This window comes from Typopeltis vanoorti, chromosome 7 (genome assembly GCF_054136105.1).
Source record: "Typopeltis vanoorti isolate ZY-2024b chromosome 7, IOZ_Tvanoo_1.0, whole genome shotgun sequence".
In the NCBI taxonomy this organism is placed as follows: Eukaryota; Metazoa; Arthropoda; class Arachnida; order Uropygi; family Thelyphonidae; genus Typopeltis; species Typopeltis vanoorti.
In genome coordinates, this window is record NC_143555.1 from 63,138,088 (window position 1) to 63,160,727 (window position 22,640).

Consider the following 22,640-nt stretch of genomic DNA (forward strand, 5'->3'; position numbering starts at 1 on the left):
AATGTAATAACAGCATACATTCCTAGGAAATGTTTTTTTACATTATGGAAAATACCAAGAATAGCCGATCAGAACTTTACACACCTTTGCAACGAGTTGATCGTGTTTGTACTACGTTCTAGGACTACTTGCATTAGCTCACGCTAGTATTCGCCGATACTTTTATAGTTTTTTATACTACATTCGGCATGAAACTCTCTGATTCCAATCCTTGAGTTTCTTATTCGGTTGTGAAACAATGTGGGATCTAATATCCCCTTAATTTAAATAATTATGTTTTTAGTTTTAATTAAATTTGTAAGTAAGGAGGAATACACAAGAAATCGACCAAAAATTGCTCCGCGATCGATGGGCTGATCACCCCTGGTATAAAGCATAAAAATGCCATTGTTTCTATACCCAGCATTATCCCCTCTAGACTCCACTGGGCTCAGCATTACCTGATGTCATCCCCCTTCTTCCAAATACCCATTCCAACAAGAGGCCACCCCCTGCTACCATCCACACTGGGACACACTGACTCGTTCAGAACAGCAATCTCTCCAGATGCCTATGTCCTTCCTCATTCAAATTCAAGGTCTCTCTCACATACAATTCCTCTCTGTTCTCAAACGCACTCCAAGCATCCACATATTCCAATCCTCTCTTCTGACACATTCTCGCTATTATGCCATTCAATATCACTGCTCTTCTGCTCAGCTCGTCACTATCATACCTAGGCAAGACACACACACTATCTTTCCTTTCTGTGTCTTCTTTCATACACCCTCAAGCAAGTTCCATCCCTGTTTAGAACATCCTCTTCAACTTAACCAAGTTCCACTGATACTAACAATCTTTGGATAGAATGAGTCAATCAATACCACAAACTCACTCCCTTTATTCCTAATGCTCCTAGCTTCTGTGTACAGAAAAACCAGTGCATTGCCAGCTTTTCTATAGCAATTATTTATCCTGTCTCTAAATGCATGCATTTTTCTGCATTCAAATGTAATCGATCAACTGCAATTGATTTACTCTCAAATGTACTCCAGGCCTCCACACATTCCAGACCTCTCTTCCTATGCATTCTCATTATCATTTTATTCATTATCGCTGCTCTTCTCCTCCACTCTGCATTATCATACTGGGGTAACATGCTTACTATCTTTCCTCAGACACATTTCTGCTGCACTATCTCTAAAATCAACTTCAAATCTCACACTACATGACTGACTCTACCTCTCAGATCATTCATGCCAACCATTACTATCACCTCCTCTACATTTTAACCCCTCTTCATTGCCATGGCCACAATCTCTATTATTCCACTAGCAAGCACTCCTCTGATACTCGATTCTGCACACCTCAAAATCAATGAATCTCCATACATGATAATCTGAACAGATTCATTCATCCTCTCTCACTGGCAATCCCTGACTCTCTCTCTCTCCTTTTACTACGACTTTCCATCCTTCCTCTCGTTTCTCATTCCCATGCTTTCATACTCTCTCAATTTTTTTCTAATTTCGTCTCTTCATCTGTTTCTCTCATTCTCTTGCCTTTCTCTCTCTCCCCCCCTGCTGTCTCACACCTAATCTAATTTTTCTCCCACTAGCCAACCTCCGAAGCCTCCTAATCTCTTCATCCACTCCTTGACTCAGTCTTTATTCCTTCCATATCCTTTTTTAGCAGTTCTTACATACTTGCAATTAATATTCATACACACACATTCATGGCCATTAGACAAATCATCTCCCCTCTGCCACTGTACCTAAGACAAATGTACATATTTTACATTATTTTCACCCTCCAATCTGCTACTTGTATCCATAAATTGGCATTAATTCATTTTCAAAGCATTATCTCCACTACTGTTAAATCCTGAGATTGAAATATTTATGTCTGCCAGCATTTCCCATGGCAAACATTTCATGCAGAGTACACATTCCTGTTCTTCACCTGACACATTTTTTAAACTATAGGATGCATACATGCCACAGGCATAGCAAGCTACCAAATCATCAACTATGATATGAAAAATACATTCTTTAAATGGTGGTGAGCTGGGTAAAAATGTGTTAGAACGGTGGCCACCATGTCATGTTGAATCCTGACAAAAGACCATACCAATCACACAAAAATCCATCAATTTCACTAGTGCAAACTTAAAAACCAAGATTGGTAATGAAATAAACACATTAAAATCCTTCCTTACCACATATTTTTCAAGAGTTCATGTACAATGGCTATAACAATGTATTTATCCAGAGATGCTTTATTTCTTTGTAAATACAGAGAGCAAGGAATGAACTAACAATGGAATGAATTCAAGATGGATCATAACAAGCATCATGACTTCAAGAGCAGATCTCATGCAATGAGTCACAGTAATTCAGTTCAGTAGTAACTGTAAGCTTTTCAGTATAAATATGCAAGTGTAAGCCTCAATATTTATGCTACTAACAGAAAGAATACTTACCCTTATGTGCCTTTCACAAAGTTTTACTGTTTTATCATACCATTTTTAGCTTCTTCAGATGGGACATTGGTTTCAACATTTGTATACTGCACATTATATGCTTTCTTTCCCATGATCTCTTTATACTGAATAATGAAAAAATTAATTTTATATAATTTTAATAAAAACTGTTATGTTAATATTGTTATTCTCTATAAAATTTTCTGTCAATTTTTAACATTCCTGTGCACATTTATAGGACTAAGTGGTACTAGAGGAACTAGAAATGAATGAACTACATTGAGGTGTGGGGAAAGATTTACATTTTTAATAAGAGAGGTTAGGGTTGAAGATCTATTGGTGCATACCTTTTTTTTTTTTTTTTTTTTAAGTAAATATGTGAAGGTGCCCTTATCTGGCTTTTAATGAGTCCCAAAAGAGAGGTTTGGATCTCATATGAGAGGAACAGTGGAATTTTACACTACTCTGTATATCTACAGTTGTGGTTAAGACAGTGGATAGGCTGGCTAAAACTAGAATGCAGTATATAATGTATTGATAGGTAACATACAGATGCAGCATTGTCATAATTTGCAACTGTTCCCTAGCAAAGAATGCATACCGGCATCTGTTGTTTTTACAAAATAAAGCACTGTAAACATATATCAGTCCCATACATGAGAGGCAGAAGAACCTAAAGCATATTGCTGCTGTGAGTATGAGGGCTGCAGAAAGAAGAAATCTATTCACATTTTTCTTGAAGAGTTGAATGTTATAGTTATGGGAGAACACTTCATGAGGAAGGCTATTTGATTTGGTTGATAGGTAAAGGATTCTCTTATGATCAACACAGATTTGTAAAGGATGTTAATATTTTTGGAATTCACAAGGTATTTGATAATGTGCAGGCAGGTCAGTACATAAGCTGAGGAAGATGGGATTGAATAATAATTAGTAAGATGGATAAGAGATTGGCTGTTTTGATAGGTACTTGCAAGCTGTGCAAAGTGAAAGAAGTGTTGTAGAAAATGAACATAATCAGCATGCCACATGGTTCTATTTTTGAGTAACTACTCTTCAATTTATTTGTTAATATTTCATGTAGTTTGACATGGGATATTCAATTATTTGATAAAATTGTAAAACTGAAGAAAGCTATAAGAAATGATGCTGTTGCCAAGTCCCTTCAGAAAGATTTAAACAGACTGGTAGCTTGGACAAATAAGCAGAGGATATTGGTTTCAATGTTATTAAGCACAAGGCTTTTACACTTCAGAATGCAGAAGTGTAGTCTCATGTATTGTAATTGTGAAACTATTCTCAAGGAGATGGATGGAATTCAGTATCTGAGAATGGAAATTCAACGAGGCCTGAAATGTATAGGATATATTGTGAGAGATGTGAAGACCACACACACACAAAGAGAGAGAGAGAGAGATCGCACAAGCTCGGATGCAAACAGACATGCCTGAAATGGCTCCTGCTTTTACCTTGAATTAGTGCTGTATCGAACAGAAAAACTGGATGTATCTAGCATCGACTGATAGCTTGTACAGTGCTCTATCTAACAGTGAATAATTTACTCTACAGTTTCATAGTTCTAAGCGCATATGAGTGAAATTTTATTCTATCTTTATGACCTGAATACTGCTGGTCAGACTATCTATTGTTCAGCTACCTCAAGGACAGTGTTCCGGACATAATAGGATTAGATGCAACAGCAAGGGCTAACACCTCTTTTCCCCCTCCCAACTGCTGCCTATTCAATGGAATCGTCACTTCTAGGAACAAGCTGGAACACTGTAAGTACACTATCTTAAACTTTGTATCTTAGAAAACACAGTAGTTCAACAGGAAGGCTATAACACACACAACATTAAATAACATTAAGATGGCAGCATGGGATGAATTAGAATTAAAAAAAGCCCTAGATTTGCTGAGTAACGTTGCCAAAGTGAGCAGTAATTTAGGGAACGATTTAAAAAAGGACATACTAACTGCAGTTAGTGAACTAACGAAGGTTTTCAATAAAATGAAAACCAAAACTAAAGTAGCAACAGAACTACAGGCAGATACATGCAACCAGGAACAGGTTAAATTAGCTCAGCCTACTCAGCTATACTCACAAGTCATTAAAAACAATGATAAAAAGAAAGACAAATTTGAAAACAATCCATGCTATAAACTAATAGTGAAACTGATAGCTCAACTAAATAGTGAGGAAACTAAAAATATCATCAAAGAAAAAACAGACCCAAGGAAAATCAAAATCAGAATAACAAAAATGAAAAGTATTAATAACGGAGTCTTAAATGAATCCAAAGAAAAGATTGACATAGACTTGCTACATAATGAAATCATAAAGGAATGCAAAGACACATTAGTAGCAAATCCTAGCAAGAAATATCTTCCAAGAATAATTATATATGATATTCCCAGTGAAATTGATACGAACAATGCAACAGGCTCAATCCGCATGCAGAACGAAGAACTCTTCATCGGCGACACAAAGATGACACAGAAATTTATCATGACAAATAAAATAATGAACAAAAGAAACCTGATTATACAAGTCGATCCAACGGCGAGGACTAAACTGCTGACTAAACTCTACGTAAGCATTCTGAGATGCTTTAACTGCAATAAATTTCACCATCATATCATACACGAGACTGCAGGGGAAAAACCACCTATCCATTCTGCTCTAAAGAACATAAGTTCAGCGAGTGCACATGAAATAAGTCTGAGATGAACTGCATAAATTGCCAAAATCACAACAAGCATACCAAAACAAAAATGACTGCAAACACATGGCACTAAGCAAAGACTGTCCGACACACAACTACTATAGACAGCTCAAAATTCAAAACATAGATTATGGAAAGCAATAATATAGCTTGTAGAAACAGCACTACTTCCCTGGCATGTCTTCAAATAAATCTACAATGCTCTATTAAGGCTGTCAATAACTTAACAGAACTCATAAATAGAAAAAATATAGGACTGGCATTAATACAAGAACCCTACAACATCAACAACAAAATATGCTGCTTTCCAAGTAATTATAAAATATTTTCCAAAGGATCTGAAAGAAAGAGAGCTGCAATACTCGTGGTCAACCCTGAAGTCAAGACAATATTAATTTCTCAGCACAGCAACAAGCACTCGGTACTTACTGAAATTACATACAGAGGAATTAAAACTTTTGTTGCAAGTATGTATCTAAACTATCAACTAACATAAAATATGACTTACAAAAAAAGCAACATCGTGGATTTTACCATCAACATTTTACCACGGCTTAATAATGGAAATAGATAGCAACGCCCATTCGGTTTTATGGTTTAATGAGAGCACAAACAATAGAGGTAAAAATTTGGAAGAGTTCATGGCATCAAACTCCCTACACATACTAAATGATGGAGTGTTACTGTCATCGTTTAGTATGTTTAGTTTAGTAGGTTTGAAAATACCAGAGGAAGCAACTTCATTGATCTGACACTGGAAAACAACGCTATTTTACCACGGGTTTCTGAATGGAAATGTGAAGAAGAGGAAAGCTGTTCTGATCATCACATATTAAGTTTTACTATCAGTAACAAAAATATAAATGGAATAAACAACACAAACCATCACATTAACATCAAGTACTTCACCAATAAAACCAATCTAGAGATATTTTGCTGAAGTATTAAAAACCAAATTTTCATGCCTAATCTCAGAACATCACTTTAATGGGATCAGCAAACAACAGCTCAGCTTAGACAAGAACCTAGCCATCTGGGCATCAGAACAAACCGATATAGACTTTCTTGCTTATGTGCTTTCATCAGGTCTGAAAAAATCCAGCGACCAAACACTCAGAACAACCAAGACGCTAAACATCGAAGGAAGAAAATCAGTACATTGGTGGAACGGCGAATTAACAGTCCTAAGAAAACGTATTAATGCACTCAGGCGACTATATCAAAGAACATACAATAACCAAGATTTAAGAGAGAGCAGAAGACAGAACTACTAAAAAGCCAAATACAGCTATCAGTCCAAAATTACATATGTGAAAACAGAATCATGGAAAAAATTCTGTACTGTTTCAACCATATTGAATCGTTGGAATTGCATATATAAATTAGCAGCAAGCAAGAATAATTCAACACCTATATTATCAACCATCAAGAAAACAGACGGCACTTACACTAAAAATTTAGCAGAAACTGCAGCTATTATGATCAACAAGTTGATTCCCGATGACGATGAATCAACAGACGATGAAATCCACAAAACCTACAGACAAAGAATGAAAACAGAATAGATGCTCCTAATGATGACTTATTTACAACTAAAGAAATCGAGTCAGTATTAAGATCAATGGATCCAAGTAAAACTCCTGGAGAGGATGGAATAACCAGCGATATACTACTAAGAGGGTTTGTCGAATTCCCTGAATTCATAACAACAGTTTACAATGAATGCCTAAAAAACATTGATCCAAATTTGCTACAAATGTCTGCTTTACTACAGTAAGTGGCCTCACCCAGCAAAGAAAAGAAATATTAAAGAGAAGGAAAGCTCTGAAAGTGACGAATTCCATATATATACACTGGCGGAAGCAAAACTGGAGTAAATATCGGCTGTTCTTTCGTTGCATATAACAGGCAGTCCATTATACAAGAAGGTTACTCTAGACTGCATCCTCTCTGTTCCAACAACCAAGCAGAACAAACTTGCTATAATTCATTCATTTATATATCTCCAGGAATTAGAAGTCAACACCTCCCATCAAAAGACAGCAACAATTTACAGTGACAGTAGAAGCACTATAGACAGCATAAAAAAATCAGAATAACCATATAGCATTAATAGAACAGATAAGAAAGCTGGTTTGGAATCTCACTCTATCGGGATGGGAAATGAAGTTCTGCTGGGTGAACACACATACCGGGGTTGCAGGAAATGAGAGAGCGGATCAGCTAGCTAAAGAAGTGGCTAGAAACAAGTTACCAAAAGTACTGAAATCTGCTATAAAAACACTTGCAGGAGAAAGAAGGCTAGACTTGCAGGAAGAAGAAGAATGAAAAGATCAAAAAAATGAAAGGATCATCAACAAAAGAATTCTTTCCTAGCATCAGAAGCAGACTCTGGCTGAAAAAGCTCACCATTTCTTCAGGTTTAACCATGCTACTAACGGGACATGGAAAACTAAGACACTACTTACACATATTCCATATTCTAGAATCACCATCATGTATTTGTAGTTCACAACTTCAACAGACCATTGGCCATATACTTTACGACTGCCAGCTACTGAACTCCATACAGATGCCCCTAATGCAACACTTCATTACTTCTGGAGATAAGTGGAAAGCATCAAAACAAAGGCTTATTGAAAAGTATTACTCAGAACTAATTAAATTTGCCAATAAGATCAACTACCAGTCATTATAAAGTAACATAAATTACTGATATCGTATGAATTATATAGTGTAAATATATGTATATATAAAAATATAAATATAAATACGGATGTAAAAGTCAGATTATGTACATATAGATGTAAAAATATAAATGCAAATATGAATATTAATACAAAATTAGAAATGTAAATGTTAATCAGTACTTGGAAGCTACATGTAATATATGCATTGTATTCAATGGAGCATGTAGGAATAAAATTACCTCCTAGTAGGATTAAAACAAACACACAAACAAACAAACATGCACGCATGCACGTGCATACACACACACACACACACCAGTATGATCAGGGTTTCTATGATGAAATGTGGATGCCGGAAAGAAGAGAATTCAAGCTAACTGAAACATAATACTACAATTCTAGAATTAGAACATATATGATCCATTACGAGGCCTTGATCTGGCCTCGTATGGATTACTGTGCACGGACGTAGTCACCGATATGTTGGAAAGGGTCCAGATAAGATTCACAAAGATTGCAGTTGTCTTGGGAATTTGGGATATGAGGTCAGATTGAGAGAATGTACATTGGAAAGCCTCATGAATAAGAGGAAGAGGGGGATGTGATTGAGACATATAAGCTAGTCAGCGGTTGTTATCAGATTGACATGGAAGAAATTTTTCTTAGAATGGGAGAGGAGATAGAACAAGAGGCCATCGCTGGAAACTGTATAAAGAGGGTGTGAGCAGAGGAGTGAGGAGTAGGTTCTTTGCATGGAGAGTGGTTGGTGAGTGGAATGCAAAGAATGAATTGATTCAATGTGTCTACATTCACAATATACTCAGGCATGGTCGGATGAGCATTGTGGGCAATAGTGTGTACAAGTACCTCCCACGATGACTCTCTGACTCCATGAAGGTTGGATGTTAATAATAATAATACTTTTTCACAAGAATTGTTATTATTATTATTAACACCAGACCTCCATAGAGTCAAAAGAGTCGTCACAAGAGACACACCTTATCATCACACACAGAGCAAATCAAATAATGCTTTAAACTCGTACAACATGTCTACATCACCACATTCTTAAGCAATGCATTTCATCACCAACCACTTTCCATTCAAAGAACTGCTGCTTACTTCCTTTCTCACACCTTATACATTTTCCAGGGATGGATGGCTTTGTGTTCTGTCCAGTATCCTGTTCTACGAAAACTTTCTTCCACCTTAACTCAGCAACATCCATATACAACTTATATGTTTCAATCATGTTCCTTCTCCTCCTGCTATATTTGAGGCTCTGCAAATTGTATTCCCTCAATCTGTCTTCATACTCCACATAACAATGACCAAATATCTCGTTAATCAATCTTCTATGGATCCTTTTTAATATATCTCTATTCTCAAGAAAACTATGTAATCAAATGAACATTTTGTACGTCTTTATGTTGTTTATAAATGAACTTCTTTATGGTACCACATCTCCCCAGCACAGTTGCAAGGATGTTGTATGATTGGACAAAATTGGGTTTTAATTCCATCTAGAACATGAAGAATCATTATAAGGGCTTCTCAGTTGAAGGTGAGTTATTGGTCTCATGCTCAGCAGGCTGTGTTTTTCCCTCTCAGTAACTTGGGTTTTTCATTTTACCATGGACAAACAGGAAGGACAGCCAACATCACAATCTCTAAACACTAAGACCAATTTAGGACTTCAGGAATTGCTTTGTTTCTCTGGTTGTTTAGTCTCACTTATACAGTGTCTGCCATATCTTTACATGTGTACTGTTCCTTGATTATGTCAATTTCACACTGATGAAATACAGTAAATAACAATTAAATTATATTCTTATGATTATTACACAGGCTAGTGAATGTATGATAAGTATTGTGAATAATGGTCACTGCAGTAAGCCTCCACTAACTATTATTCACAATGCTTATAATATGTCTCCTCTAACTCATTCAGTGACCACCCATTCCGCGTATTTACTACTCTTCAAGTAAAAAATCTAGTCCTCACACCACTGTTATCCATACACCATTTCCAGGGATAACCCTTGCTCTTTCTCTTCCTGTCATGTATTTATAAAAATTTGACCAAAAAATTTGCAGAAAAGAAAATTTCCTTTCAGCATTCAAAATGTCATATACGGAGGGCTGCTCAATAAGTTATAAGACTATATTTATACAGAAAACAGATTACGAAAGTTTATTTTTCACTTGGTCAGACTATAATAAATTTAGTTTAATCCTTTATCCAAGTGTGTGCAAGTGGTGTTGTACCACTTTACCCCAGTCCTGAAGATACTTTCAGGCACAAACTTTGTTTGCACACACTTGGATAAAGGATTAAACTAAATTTATTAAAACAGATTACCTTTAATCGTCATCATTTACATGGTCTTTTTTGAAGTAACTACCATAAGACGTGATGCATTTGTCCCAACATTGCATCCACTTCTTAAACACATGTGAAAGTCTGTTTTTTGAGAGTTCTTTCAAAACCGCCTCCGCAACTTTTACACATGCTTTGTTGCTTTCGAAATGGCGGCCTCTTAGTGGTTTCTTGAGCTGAGGAAACAGCCAGAAATCGCATGGTGCGAGATCAGAACTGTATGGAGGGTGTGGTAGGATATCTATGTTGTTCTTCTGCAAAACGCCCACTACACCACCAGCAATACGTGGCCTTGCATTATCGTGGTGCAATAAGAAGCCATTCTTCAGCAATGGACGCTTCCTTTTGATGTGCTGTACCATTGTCTGTAACATCCACATAGTATGAGCCGTTTACAGTATTCCCAGGTTCTACAGCGTGTTGGTAAACAATGCTTTTGTAGTCAAAAAAACATTATGGTCATAACTTTACCAGCCGATTTTATAGTTTTTGCTTTCTTGGGGGTAGGCGAAGACAGATGCTTCCATTCACTGCTTTGTTGTTTCATTGTAGGGTCATAGTGATACAACCAAACTTCATCTGCTGTAATGATGTGTTTTAAGAAGTTGTCGCCTTCTTGTTCCAGTCTTTCTTTCCATTCTGTGTACACATCCACTCAATGCTGCATTTGCTCCGGTGTCAAGAGTTTGGGAATCCATTGGGCGCAAACACATTTCAGTCCCAAATGTTTAGCCATGATTGAGTGAACACTTCCCACAGAAATATGCAGGACAACATGCAGCTGGCGTACTGTAATTCTGCGATCCTCCTTGATGATAATCGCTGCTGTGTTGATCATTGTCTCTGTGATGGACATTGAAGGTCTTCCCTCACGTTCAAGATCTTCCACATTTTGCCTTCCTTCCTTAAAAGTTTTATGCCAGCGAAAAACACTTGCCTTCGACATTGCTTCATCGTGGAAAGCTTCGCGTATCATGTTAAAAGTGTCCGATGCCAATTTTTGCAAACATACACAAAATTTAATCGCATAACACTGTTCCAAGGACGCTTCCATTTCAATGACTGGTCGCGGCTCGTAGGCGCGCCGAAACAAGCTTGCGTTTAGTCACGTGACACTCTGGCACATCAGCCCGTATACACCATCTATCAACCTCTTTTGTTAATACAGACAGCAACATTTCTTTATTCCACAGAAATTAATATTATGATGAGTGGTTTCGCGACAGTAAAATTAGTCTTATTAATTATTGAACAGCCCTCGTACAAATTCTATAGTAAGTTATGTGTTTCTATTATATTTGCTCTTTATTGCATATCAACCAATGTTTGTAACCCTCCAATATTCCATCTATCATCATAGGAAGCATTCCATAAACCTGTCAATCATGGTCATTCTCTCTGAATGCTCCTCTCCACTAATTGCTTAGGATAACCAAATCTATGCATATAGTCCAGTCGTGATATCAAAGCCTTATAAAAAGAGATAACAATGTCCTCATCTCTTCTCATTATGAGTATTCTTCAAAAAAAATTTTAAAAAATGTTTCTGTGATCTTTTCTGATCAGTTTTACAACATGCCCTCTGAACTTCAATCCTCTGTTCATCCTGACCCCAAAGTACCCAGCCTTATCAATTTCCTGTAGTCCCATTGTGTCAATGAATTAATGCCTTGTAATCTTTTCATTATAAAGAGCATAATCTACATACTGCACATTAACTGACAACCATTTTCCTTTGTTCACAACAGTACATCTTTCCATAATTTCCATTGCCATTATTAGCTATTTCCCTATCCAATTTTGCATCATAGGCAAACTAGTAGATATTTCCCCTTCAAATCATTATATATTATTAATGCACAAATTAAAAAGAAGCAGAAATATAGAGCCCTGTAACACTTAACTAGTCGCTTTTCTTTTTCTAAGTTGCAGAAGATGCTGATACACAGGCCTTAAGCTGAAAGATTCATCATCATTGGTTTCTTGATACCCTCAAGAGGAATATAGACTGCTATGATTAAGTTTACATTATTACTAATCTCCTATTGACAAGTTTCTTCCTAATTAGTCTGCACTATAATACTGCTGTATCTAGCATTATGATCTTCAATTTCAAATTCGCTCAGAATGACTGAATCAATCCACAGAGATCTTGGTTTTGTTCCGGATCTTTTCCCTGCCATTTTAGCATCAAATGCCTGTTTTGTTAATCTTTCTCTCCCATTGTGTTTAAGTGACCATACCACCTCTGATTAGCTTTATTCACATATTCTTAACCACGCTACTGGCCAGGACGTATATATACGTCCAATTTATCATGGATGCGAAGTGCATATTAAAATTGTAATACCATTGATTGAAATATATGATGGATACGAAGCATACGAGGATGCATATTTGATCCATAATGGCCGGTAAGGTGGTTAAGGGAGTAAACAGAAACAGAATTTTCAGCCATTAGCAATTCCCCATACACCTCTTGCTCACTTACAGTCAGTCTCTCCTCCATATCATCGACTGCTCTCAATCTTTCCAGAATGTCAAATTCACAAGAATGAAAGACCTCTACTTTTCATTAAGTATCTCCACTATATCTTCTACAGCAGATGTCCTTATACCGTTTTCTCCAATCTATGTCATCTTTCCATAATCTTTTTTTTTTTTTTTTTTCCGCTGGCTACATATCGAAAAAACTCCATAGGATTCTTTTTGGCTTCATTAGCTAACTGTTGCTCATACTTCACTTTTGCTACCTTTACCAACCAAGTCATCTTCCTGGCCTGACTTTGTAATACTCATGGAATTGGTTATTACTACTTCTCTTATACTGCCTCCATAATGCCTTTTTCCTCTGTATTGCATGCATAATGTATTGAATACATTTAGCATGCAATATGTATTCAATACATTATGCATTATACATGCTTCTACTAGACAGTTCTTGAATCTATCCCCAAGTTGCATTGATCTCTTTTCCAACTAACTCTTCATTCCATGCTACACCTGCAAAATGTCTCCTGAGCTTGTGGTCTGACCAGTGCCTTATGCATATGCATAACCACCTCTTTATCACTGCATGTTACACTACTTCTTATCATAGTGGCACTATGATTTACAGTCTTTGCAACATTTGAAATGTGCCCTCTAAACTTCAGTCCACACTCAACCATCACACCCAAACCTTGAATCTTATCCATTTCCTGTAGTACAGCACCATCAATTAACACCTTGCACTTACTAATATTAAAACTACAACCTCACTGCTCTTCCCACGTGAAGAGGAGTGAGGTTGTAGTTAACATCAGCAGTGCTACTTATAATTTGCCCAAACTTTGCATCATCAGCAAACAATTGAATATCCCCAGTCAGATGATGCTAGCTGACTAAAGAGCTTCTCATAATCACCCACCTTATACTTCCACATACATCCAATTTTGGCAGTAACCTTTTCTTGTTTCACCACTTCCCAAACAAGTACCTCATGATCACTCTTATCAACTGACAGCAGTGTCAACACCTCAAGCAACTAAATCTTGTTAAGTTATCAATAAATCCAAAACATTAAAGCCTCTTGTTGCTTCAGTCACATGCTGCTTAAGATATTTATCCCTCAACAAACTCATTCTCCATGCTCCCATAGACTATCTCCTCCCTCCATTCTATATTCCTGTAATTAGAGTCTCCTATCAGGATCACCTTCTGTTTACATGACCAACCAATTTGCCTAAATATTTCACAATCAATATTCTCTACATTTTTGGACTATAACAGCATCCTCCGATCAGAAGTCTATAATTTGAAGCTACAGCCTTATCACCATCTTTATGCAGTGGAACAATTTTACCCTCCTTCTACTCCCTTGAAACCTGTGCTGTTACAATGCTTTCATTAAACAGGCATGCCAATGCTATTACCAATTCCCTGGAACATTCCCTTAAGATGCATAGTGATATGCCATCAACTCCTATTGCCTTATTGGCATCAAGTTTATTTCCTAAAATACCTCCTGCTCACTCAGAATTAAGCCACCCCCTCCTATGTCTTCTACACTTAAGTTCCTCATGATTCCACCTTGATCAGAATGAAAACCCTTATAAATTGATGACTGAATATCTCAACAATGTCTTCTGCAGCAGTTACCATTCTACCACTTTCAACCATTAACATCATCTTACCATGATCATTCTTCCTTCTACTTGTCACATAATCTAAAAAACTCTCTAGGGTTTTTCTTTAACTGATTTGCCAATTTCTGCTTATACTCTACTTTTTTTTGTTTTCCTTACCAACTGAGTCACTCTCCTGGCTTGTTCTTTATACTCTTCATGTGACTGATTATTACCATTATTTATCTTGTACTTCCTCCAAAGTACTTTCTTTTTCCAGATTTCATGCTTAAGCTCTTTTCATCCATCCATTTTACACCTACCTTATTCAGCCTTTTGGTCTTCAGAATACATTCACACATTGCTGTTATGTGTTTCATTGTCAGTTCCCATGCAGCATTTATTTCCTTACTGCTCAATTCCTCGTTCCATATTATAGCTCTAAGCTGTCTCCTAAGCTTGTCATAATCACCAGCCTTATAATTCCACATATATCCATTCCTCACAAAAGTCTGCATATAAGTTGCCACAACACAGGTGATCACTTCAGGATCACTTTCACCAAATGAAAGAAAGTGTGAAACCCATTCACAATTACATCCTCTGATGAAATGATCAGATCTAGAACTCTCGATCCTTGCATGTCCTCCTTTACATGCTGCTTGGGATAGTTATCTCTCAAGAAGTTGAGAAATCTATTTTCCTTATTCCCAAATGCTATCTCTTCATTCCAATCTATACCACCATAATTAAAATCACCCATAATAATTACCCTTCCTTTGTTCACTAATCCAAGTTGCTTAACATTTCTTCATCACTATCCTCTACATTCCCAGGTCTATAATAACATCCAACTAAATAGTCTTTCTCTCAGCCTCCACATTACAGCACACTGCCTCATAACCATTGCCACTATTTCACTCTTTAATGTTTACCTTATGTGGACTTAATTCCACTGCTATCATCAGCAGCCCTCCTCCTCCCTTTTTGCCCTTTCTATCCTTGTGAAAAGTACTGTATTCTTCTATTTCTATTCTTGTTACGATATCATCTTTATTCACCCATGTTTCACTTATTCCAAAGATTTTGGGGCAAATAAACTCAATTAATGAAACCATTTCATCCTGCTTATTTCTGATACTTCTGGCTTTTGTAAACAAACAGAGCAGTTCATTTTTAGGTATATAACCATCCTATCCAAACCGCATGTTGGTTGTGATTTCTCCACCACAACTGCCCAATCACCTTTATCAACACTTACCACATATATCTGCTCAGTCTCAACTTCCCTACTCACATCGCAATATACTCCATCTTCATATACACTGCCACTTTTAACATCCACTCTCCCTATGCCATGTCTCCTCTATCTACCCGAGTGTCCATTTCCCTGTTCCTCTTGCATTCCCATTCTCTCTTCATCTCTCACACTACTACTGTTTCCACTCCCAAGCACTTCTGTCTCCTCAATACCACTCCCCTGATTTTTCCCTTCATCTCTTTCTTCTGATCTCTTGTATGCATCACACACTGTACTTCCATCCAGAAACATTTTCACCATTAAACTCTCTCTCTCCAAAGCTATTTAAATGCAATCTATCACGCCTGTATAATTTCATTCTTGGCTCAAATTTTTTGTAGAAATATTTTTTAGGATATTATCTTCAGCTGTTGTTCTTTCTTTTAAGGTTGCAAAGTGGTCAGCATTCATGGTGAAGAATTTATGGAGACAAAAACATAAGTAATTACTTATAATTAACAAATAATATACGATGTTTTGAGGTCTGTACGATGATGACCTCTGTACTGAGGTCATCATCAGGAACACATATATACGTAAAGGACACAAGCTATATGACACTACACAAAAGTAAGATAAATCTAAATGATTTTTTAATTGTTTGCCTCAGCCGTTATTAGGGCACATTAGTCCATGTGTAGCCTAATCATGGAACAAGAATCTCCCTACTTCTACAAGTCAGTATCCTCCACATCGTTCCCAGAAACCTTTGTGTTGTCTTCACAATTTTGGCTATGTGTCCCCTAAATTTCAGATCCTCATTCACTATCACCCCCAGATCTCTTATTTCCTCCACCTCTGACAATATATCCTCACCAAGTATAAATTCTGCATCCCATCTTTGTTTTCCAAATTTTAAAACCTTATATTTTGCAACATTGAACTCACATCCCCATTGCCGTGCCCAATCACTCAATTTACTCAAATCTTCTTGTAAGGCCACAACATCTTCTCTACTCGTCACAGTTCGTCCCAACTTTGCCTCATCTGCAAACAACTGAATAGCTACATCCAGATCTTCACCAATATCATTAATATACAAGATAAAAGCAATGCCCAATCACTCAATTTATTCAGGTCTTCTTGTAAGGCCACAACTTCTCTACTCTTCCTGGTTCGTTCCAACTTTGCATCATCTGCACACAACTGAATATCTACATCCAGATCTTCACCAATATCATTAATATACAAGTTAAACAGCAATGGCCCTAAAACAGACCACTGAGGCACACCACTAGTAACTTTCCTTTTACTGGATATCACTCCCCCCATACACAACTTGTTGATACCTATCAGATAGCCAGTCTCCAATCCAATGCACCAATCTAATATCCAATCCCATCTGCTCTAGTTTGACTATCAACTTATCATCTAACAAAAGCCTTTGCAAAATCTAAGTATATTACTGTGTATTCTTCTCCTCTGTCCATGGAAGCAGTCACCTTATTGTAATAAGTAAGTAGCAAATCAATGCTATCCATCAAAGATAATACCATTCTTGTCAATCAAATTCTGGATCCTAGTTCTCACAAGCTTCTCCAACAACTTAACTACAACACCTGACACACATTTATTTACTTAACTCTTTGTATAACACATTGTTTGTGCCAGATACTGCTTTATCATTTTTGATGTACTGTTAACATCTTTACAGCACAACTTATCAACCCAATGTATTCATGCTAGCTGACTGTGGAGCTTTTCATAATGATCCACCTTTTGGTTCCACGCATGTATCTTCTTGATCACAACCTTTTCCTGTTTGAATACCATCCAAATGAATACCTCATAATTACTCACACAAAAAGGTGATAGTATTGATACCTCATTAATGCAACTACATCGTGTAAAGATGAGACCAAATTATTATTATTACAGTAACCTTATATATGTTGACAGAAATAATAAGACAGTATCTGATGCAATTTGTTTTTATACTTGGAGTTTAATTGCTAGTTACAAGTTTACATATTATTCTATAAAACTGAAAAATATATATGATTCTCGGCTGACTTCAGGATATAATCTGAAATTATATAACTTATTATTATTAGTTACCTTTTTTTTAAAAAACTTTAAGAATTTTATTATTATTCCAATAAATTCCATCTATCTAGTGGTGGTGATGGGTGGTAGATGGTGTTGGGAGCCCCCCCCCCAGTATATATATAAAAACATATGGCCTCTGTAGCTCAGTGGAAGTGGTGCTTGCATCCACTGTGCTAGGCAAGTGGGTTTTTCTCCCAGAAACTCAGGTTTTTCATCCTGTAAACTAAAGAAAATCGACCGGTCATAAAAATTGCCTGCAAGTGGATTATGACAATGGTGGCATATTTTCTGTTCTCAAAACTGAAGGAAATGACATCTGTGTAGGCAGTTCAATCTCCACCCGTAGCCAATCAGAGATAGCTGACCCATGTCTATCACTAATTAAATACAGCACTGATGAAGAGACAGGCAAACAAGTGCTTCTATCTCTTGGTTAATAACCCTAACAGGATATATTACCTTCTGAAATAATGTGGTTCTACAGTCGATTTTCTTTAGTTTACAGGATGAAAAACCCACTTGCCCATGACAGAGATCAACTAACTCAGGAACTGATCAAAGATAGGCTTAGAAAAAGTTCCTCCAGTCAGCAACTAACTTGAACCTAAGTCTAATTTCAAGTGACCTAGCACAGTGGATGCAAGCACCACTTCCACTGAGCTACAGAGGCCATATGTTTTTATATATGGCGGTATTCCCTTTCCCAAATATCAAAATGTTTCGATGTGTGAAAATTAATGATACACAGATGCTATTAGGAGTACTGGGTCTGAGCTTTTCGACATATTCACAAATATTATTCTCCTCAGAATATTTCTACAATCAAATATTTATTCATAAAAAATGCTTAGACGACTAAAATGACAAATTCCAGAGCTTCTCAAGGAACACCTATTCACCTTCCGCGGAACACTAGTGTTCTGCAGAACACAGTTTGAGAAACCCTGGTGTAGATGATGAAGGTATTTGCAGTTACTGGAGTGGTGGAGACGGAGAGTTGTAGAGTAAGTGCCCTCCCTCGATGAGTCTTTGGATTCCCTGGAGGTGTCACATTAAAAAAATAATAATAATAATAGTGTATATATATATATATATATATATATATATGTAGGAAGTTTTTTACCTTGGGTATACTATATGTTAAAGATGCCAAGCTATTTTAAACCTAGTTTTACTCCTCCCAAGTAAGCAAAAAGACAATTAAGTCAAGTTTGCACCTGCACGTAGTGCAAGTCTAAGTGACCCATAAAGTAGTACAAGTCTAGGCAACTCGTGGTAAAGGTGGAATAAACTCTGATCACTATTCTTAATATTTACCCTTAATGCAAAGCCCATCTCCTTTAGGAGATGTATGATGCTATGCATTAAAGGCAAGGGGCCACTACCCAGACCGGTTTCGACCTTTATTGAGGTCTCATCAGTGGGAGCCAGGCTTAGAAATACTAAGATTAAGTAATACAGAGCTTATAAGTATTTTCTAAGCCTGGCTCCCACTGATGAGAATTCAATAAAGGTCGAAACCGGTCTGGGTAGTGGCCCCCTTGCCTTTAATGCATAGCATCATACATCTCTTAAAGGAGATGGGCTTTGCATTAAGGGTAAATATTAAGAATAGTGATGAGAGCTTATTCCACCTTTACCACAAGTTGCCTAGACTTGTACTACTTTATGGGTCACTTAGACTTGCACTACGTGCAGGTGCAAACTTGACTTATTGTCTTTTTGCTTACTTGGGAAATGGAGTAAAACCAGGTTTTAAAATAGCTTGGCATCTTTAACATATATTACACCCAAGGTAAAAAACTCCCACATCTATCTCTCATCCTGAAATATTTATTTAATAAGGTCAAAGTACCGTATGGTAACTTGTTTTGGTAAGATACTTATAAGCTCTGTATTACTTAACCTTAGTATTTCTAAGCCTGGCTCCCACTGATGAGACCTCAATAAAGGTCGAAACCGGTCTGGGTAGTGGCACCCTTGCCTTTAATGCATAGCATCATACATCTCCTAAAGGAGATGGGCTTTGAATTAAGGGTAAATATTAAGAATAGTGATCAGAGCTTATTCCACCTTTACCACGAGTTGCCTAGACTTGTACTACTTTTCAGGTCACTTAGACATGCACTACGTGCAGGCACAAACTTGACTTAATTGTCTTTTTGCCTACTTAGGAAATGGAGTAACACCAGGTTTAAAATAGCTTGGCATCTTTTAACATATATATATATGTTCTGGCCTTAGAAGTCATCGTTGAATGACGTTCTGGTTTTCTTTTTCCTAATGGCTTGTACTTTAAGGCTTGTTTTGGTAATCTTTCTATTTTCATTCTTTGAACGTGTTCAATCCATTTATGTTTATATTTTTTAATTTTTTTCTATTACTGATTCTTGGTTTAATTCTTTCATAATTTCCTCATATCTTTTGTGATCAAATAGAGTATACTTTGCAGTTTTTCTCATAAACTTAATTTCTGCTGTTATTAATCTTTGTTTGTCGTTTTGTTTTTTTGTGCAGATTTCACATACAATAAGACTGGAAAGGCTAATGTATTGTATGCTTTTAGTCTGGTTTGTTTTAAATATAGAGTTAATTACACCTGTTATTTTTAAATAATTTGCAATTTTTAGGTTTATATCTTTTTTATTTTCATATGTGATCATACATCCTAGGTAGTTAAATGAATTCACCTGTTCTAAGATCTTGTTATCTTTAGTCAAAAGAGTAATATATATATATATATATATATATATTACTCTTTTGACTAAAGGTGAGTTAGCCAGTTTTATACAGAGATGGGGGGGGGGTTCACCCAGAAACTTGGATTTTTCGCCCTCCAGAATAGGCAAACCGGCCCTGTGAACACATGCTTCTACACATATACAACACTTCCAGGAATAAGGAGTAACCAACCTATTCCATAGGATTTCTGTTTAGAATGCCTACTTGGTAAAATGTGTAAGTCTATGCATCAGCGTAAATTAGGATATATATATTATTATGCGGGCATCTCCACCTCCATGGAGTCTGAAGACTCATCCCAGGAGACCCAATTTTGTCACACAATCTATCATACCCTTCCTTGAACCCATTAGACAAATAACTCACAACTGACTCTGGCAACTCACTCCACTCATTCACAACTCTCCAAGCAAAAAATATAGTCCTCACACCCCAACTAACCTTTATTCAACCGGGGGTGACCCCTTGTTCTGGTCCCTCTAACCAAGTGCTGAAGCATATCCTCTGCATCTATCCTATAAAACCCTTTAAGCAACTTAAATGTTTCTATCATATCTCCTCTTTTCCTCCTATCAACCAACTTCTGCAATCCACACACTTGCAATCAATCCTCATAGAGAACATTCCACAGGTCACTCATCATCTTTGTCACTCACCTTTGAATCCTCTCCACTGCTTCCTCATCCCCAAGAAACCCAGGGGACCAGACTTGAGCACAGTAATTCGGATATGGGCGTATCAAGACATTATAAGGATGAATAACAACTTTCTTATTTCTACTTGTTAATGTGTTCTTCAATACCCAAGTAATCTTATGGACTACCTAAGCAACCTTAGCAACATGTCCTCTAAATTTTAACTCTCTATCAACCACACCCCTAAATCTTTAACTTCATCTATTTCCTGTAGTACAGTTCCATCAATGTGATACACGCCTTGTAATGTATTTATCCTAAAATGCATAATGTTACTTTTCTCCACATTAAACTGACACATTAAATCATTTTTCCATACTGACAACCTATTTAAATCTTCTTGCAAGTTCTCCACAGTGCCTTGTTTAACTATTACTCTAACTAATTTTGCATCATTAGCAAACAACTGAATATTTCCTTTCAGGTTACTTCCTATATCATTTATGTATAAATTAAACAGCAATGGTCCCCAGCACTGAACCTCATGGCACACCACTACTCACCTGTTTTTGCCTCAATTCTGCCTGTCCCCTCCATATACCACCTTTTGATATCTGTCCAGCAGCTACCCTCTTATCCACTTAACCAGTGTCATCCCATTTGTTCTAATTTGCGTAACAGAGTTCCATGTTGTATATGGTCAAATGTGTTTGCAAAATCATCATGTAGCCATTTCCTTTATCCAACTCAGCTGTAACTCTATTATAAAATGTTAGTAAATTACTAAGGTATGACTGTCTCTTCACTGAGCCATGTTGACCCTCATGCAGTATCATATTTTTATCTTCCCATTCTTGAAATTCTTTTTTATCAATTTTTCTAGTACTTTTACCACCACACCTGAGATACTGATTAGTCTATAATTTGCTACTGCAGTCTTAAAACCTCCCTTATGCAAGGGAATTATTTTGCCCTCTTTCCACTCACTTGGAACTCTACCAGAACTGAGAATTAAATTAAACAGCCTAGTCAAAGCCATTGCCAGTTCCCTTGCACATTCTTGCAGAACCCCAGCTGATATCCAATCTAATCCCACAACTGCATCTGCATTGAGATGCTGCAATTCCCTAAGAAACTCCAATTCATCCATGTCTGTTCCCACATTAGTGTCTGTCACACAGGTTAAAGCAGTAACCTCACTACAATGATATATCCTTGCAAAGTGGTCACTCAGTAATTCAACTATTTTATCCACTTTTGTCTCCTCATGGCCATCATCGCTCATAATCTTCCACAGTCATTCTTCCTCTTACTTGCTATAACACAAAAGAACTCTGGAATTTCCTTTGGCCTGCTTCTCATAATCTGAATTTGTCTTCCTTGCTATGCAGGTGATCTGTCTTGCCTGAGCCTTGTACTGTGTAAGAGTTTGCTGGTCACCTTTCTCTTTATATACCTTCCACAACATTTTCTTCTTCTGCAGCTACAACTTATGCTTAATGATATTTTTATCTATCCATCTAACTCCTACCTGATTAACCTCCTTCCCCT

At 36.8% G+C, this 22,640-nt stretch overlaps 1 protein-coding gene across 1 annotated transcript in view; it reads right to left on the reverse strand.

Annotated features, from left to right (window-relative positions):
• LOC150104729 (lysosome membrane protein 2-like) overlaps positions 1 to 22,640 on the reverse strand; it is a 431,261-nt gene that overhangs the window by 20,081 nt on the left and 388,540 nt on the right. The window contains exon 13 of the mRNA XM_090395911.1: positions 2,462 to 2,586. Coding sequence (XP_090252037.1) covers positions 2,485 to 2,586 — 102 coding nt within the window. The 3' untranslated portion in view covers positions 2,462 to 2,484. The remainder of the gene's footprint in view (positions 1 to 2,461; positions 2,587 to 22,640) is intronic.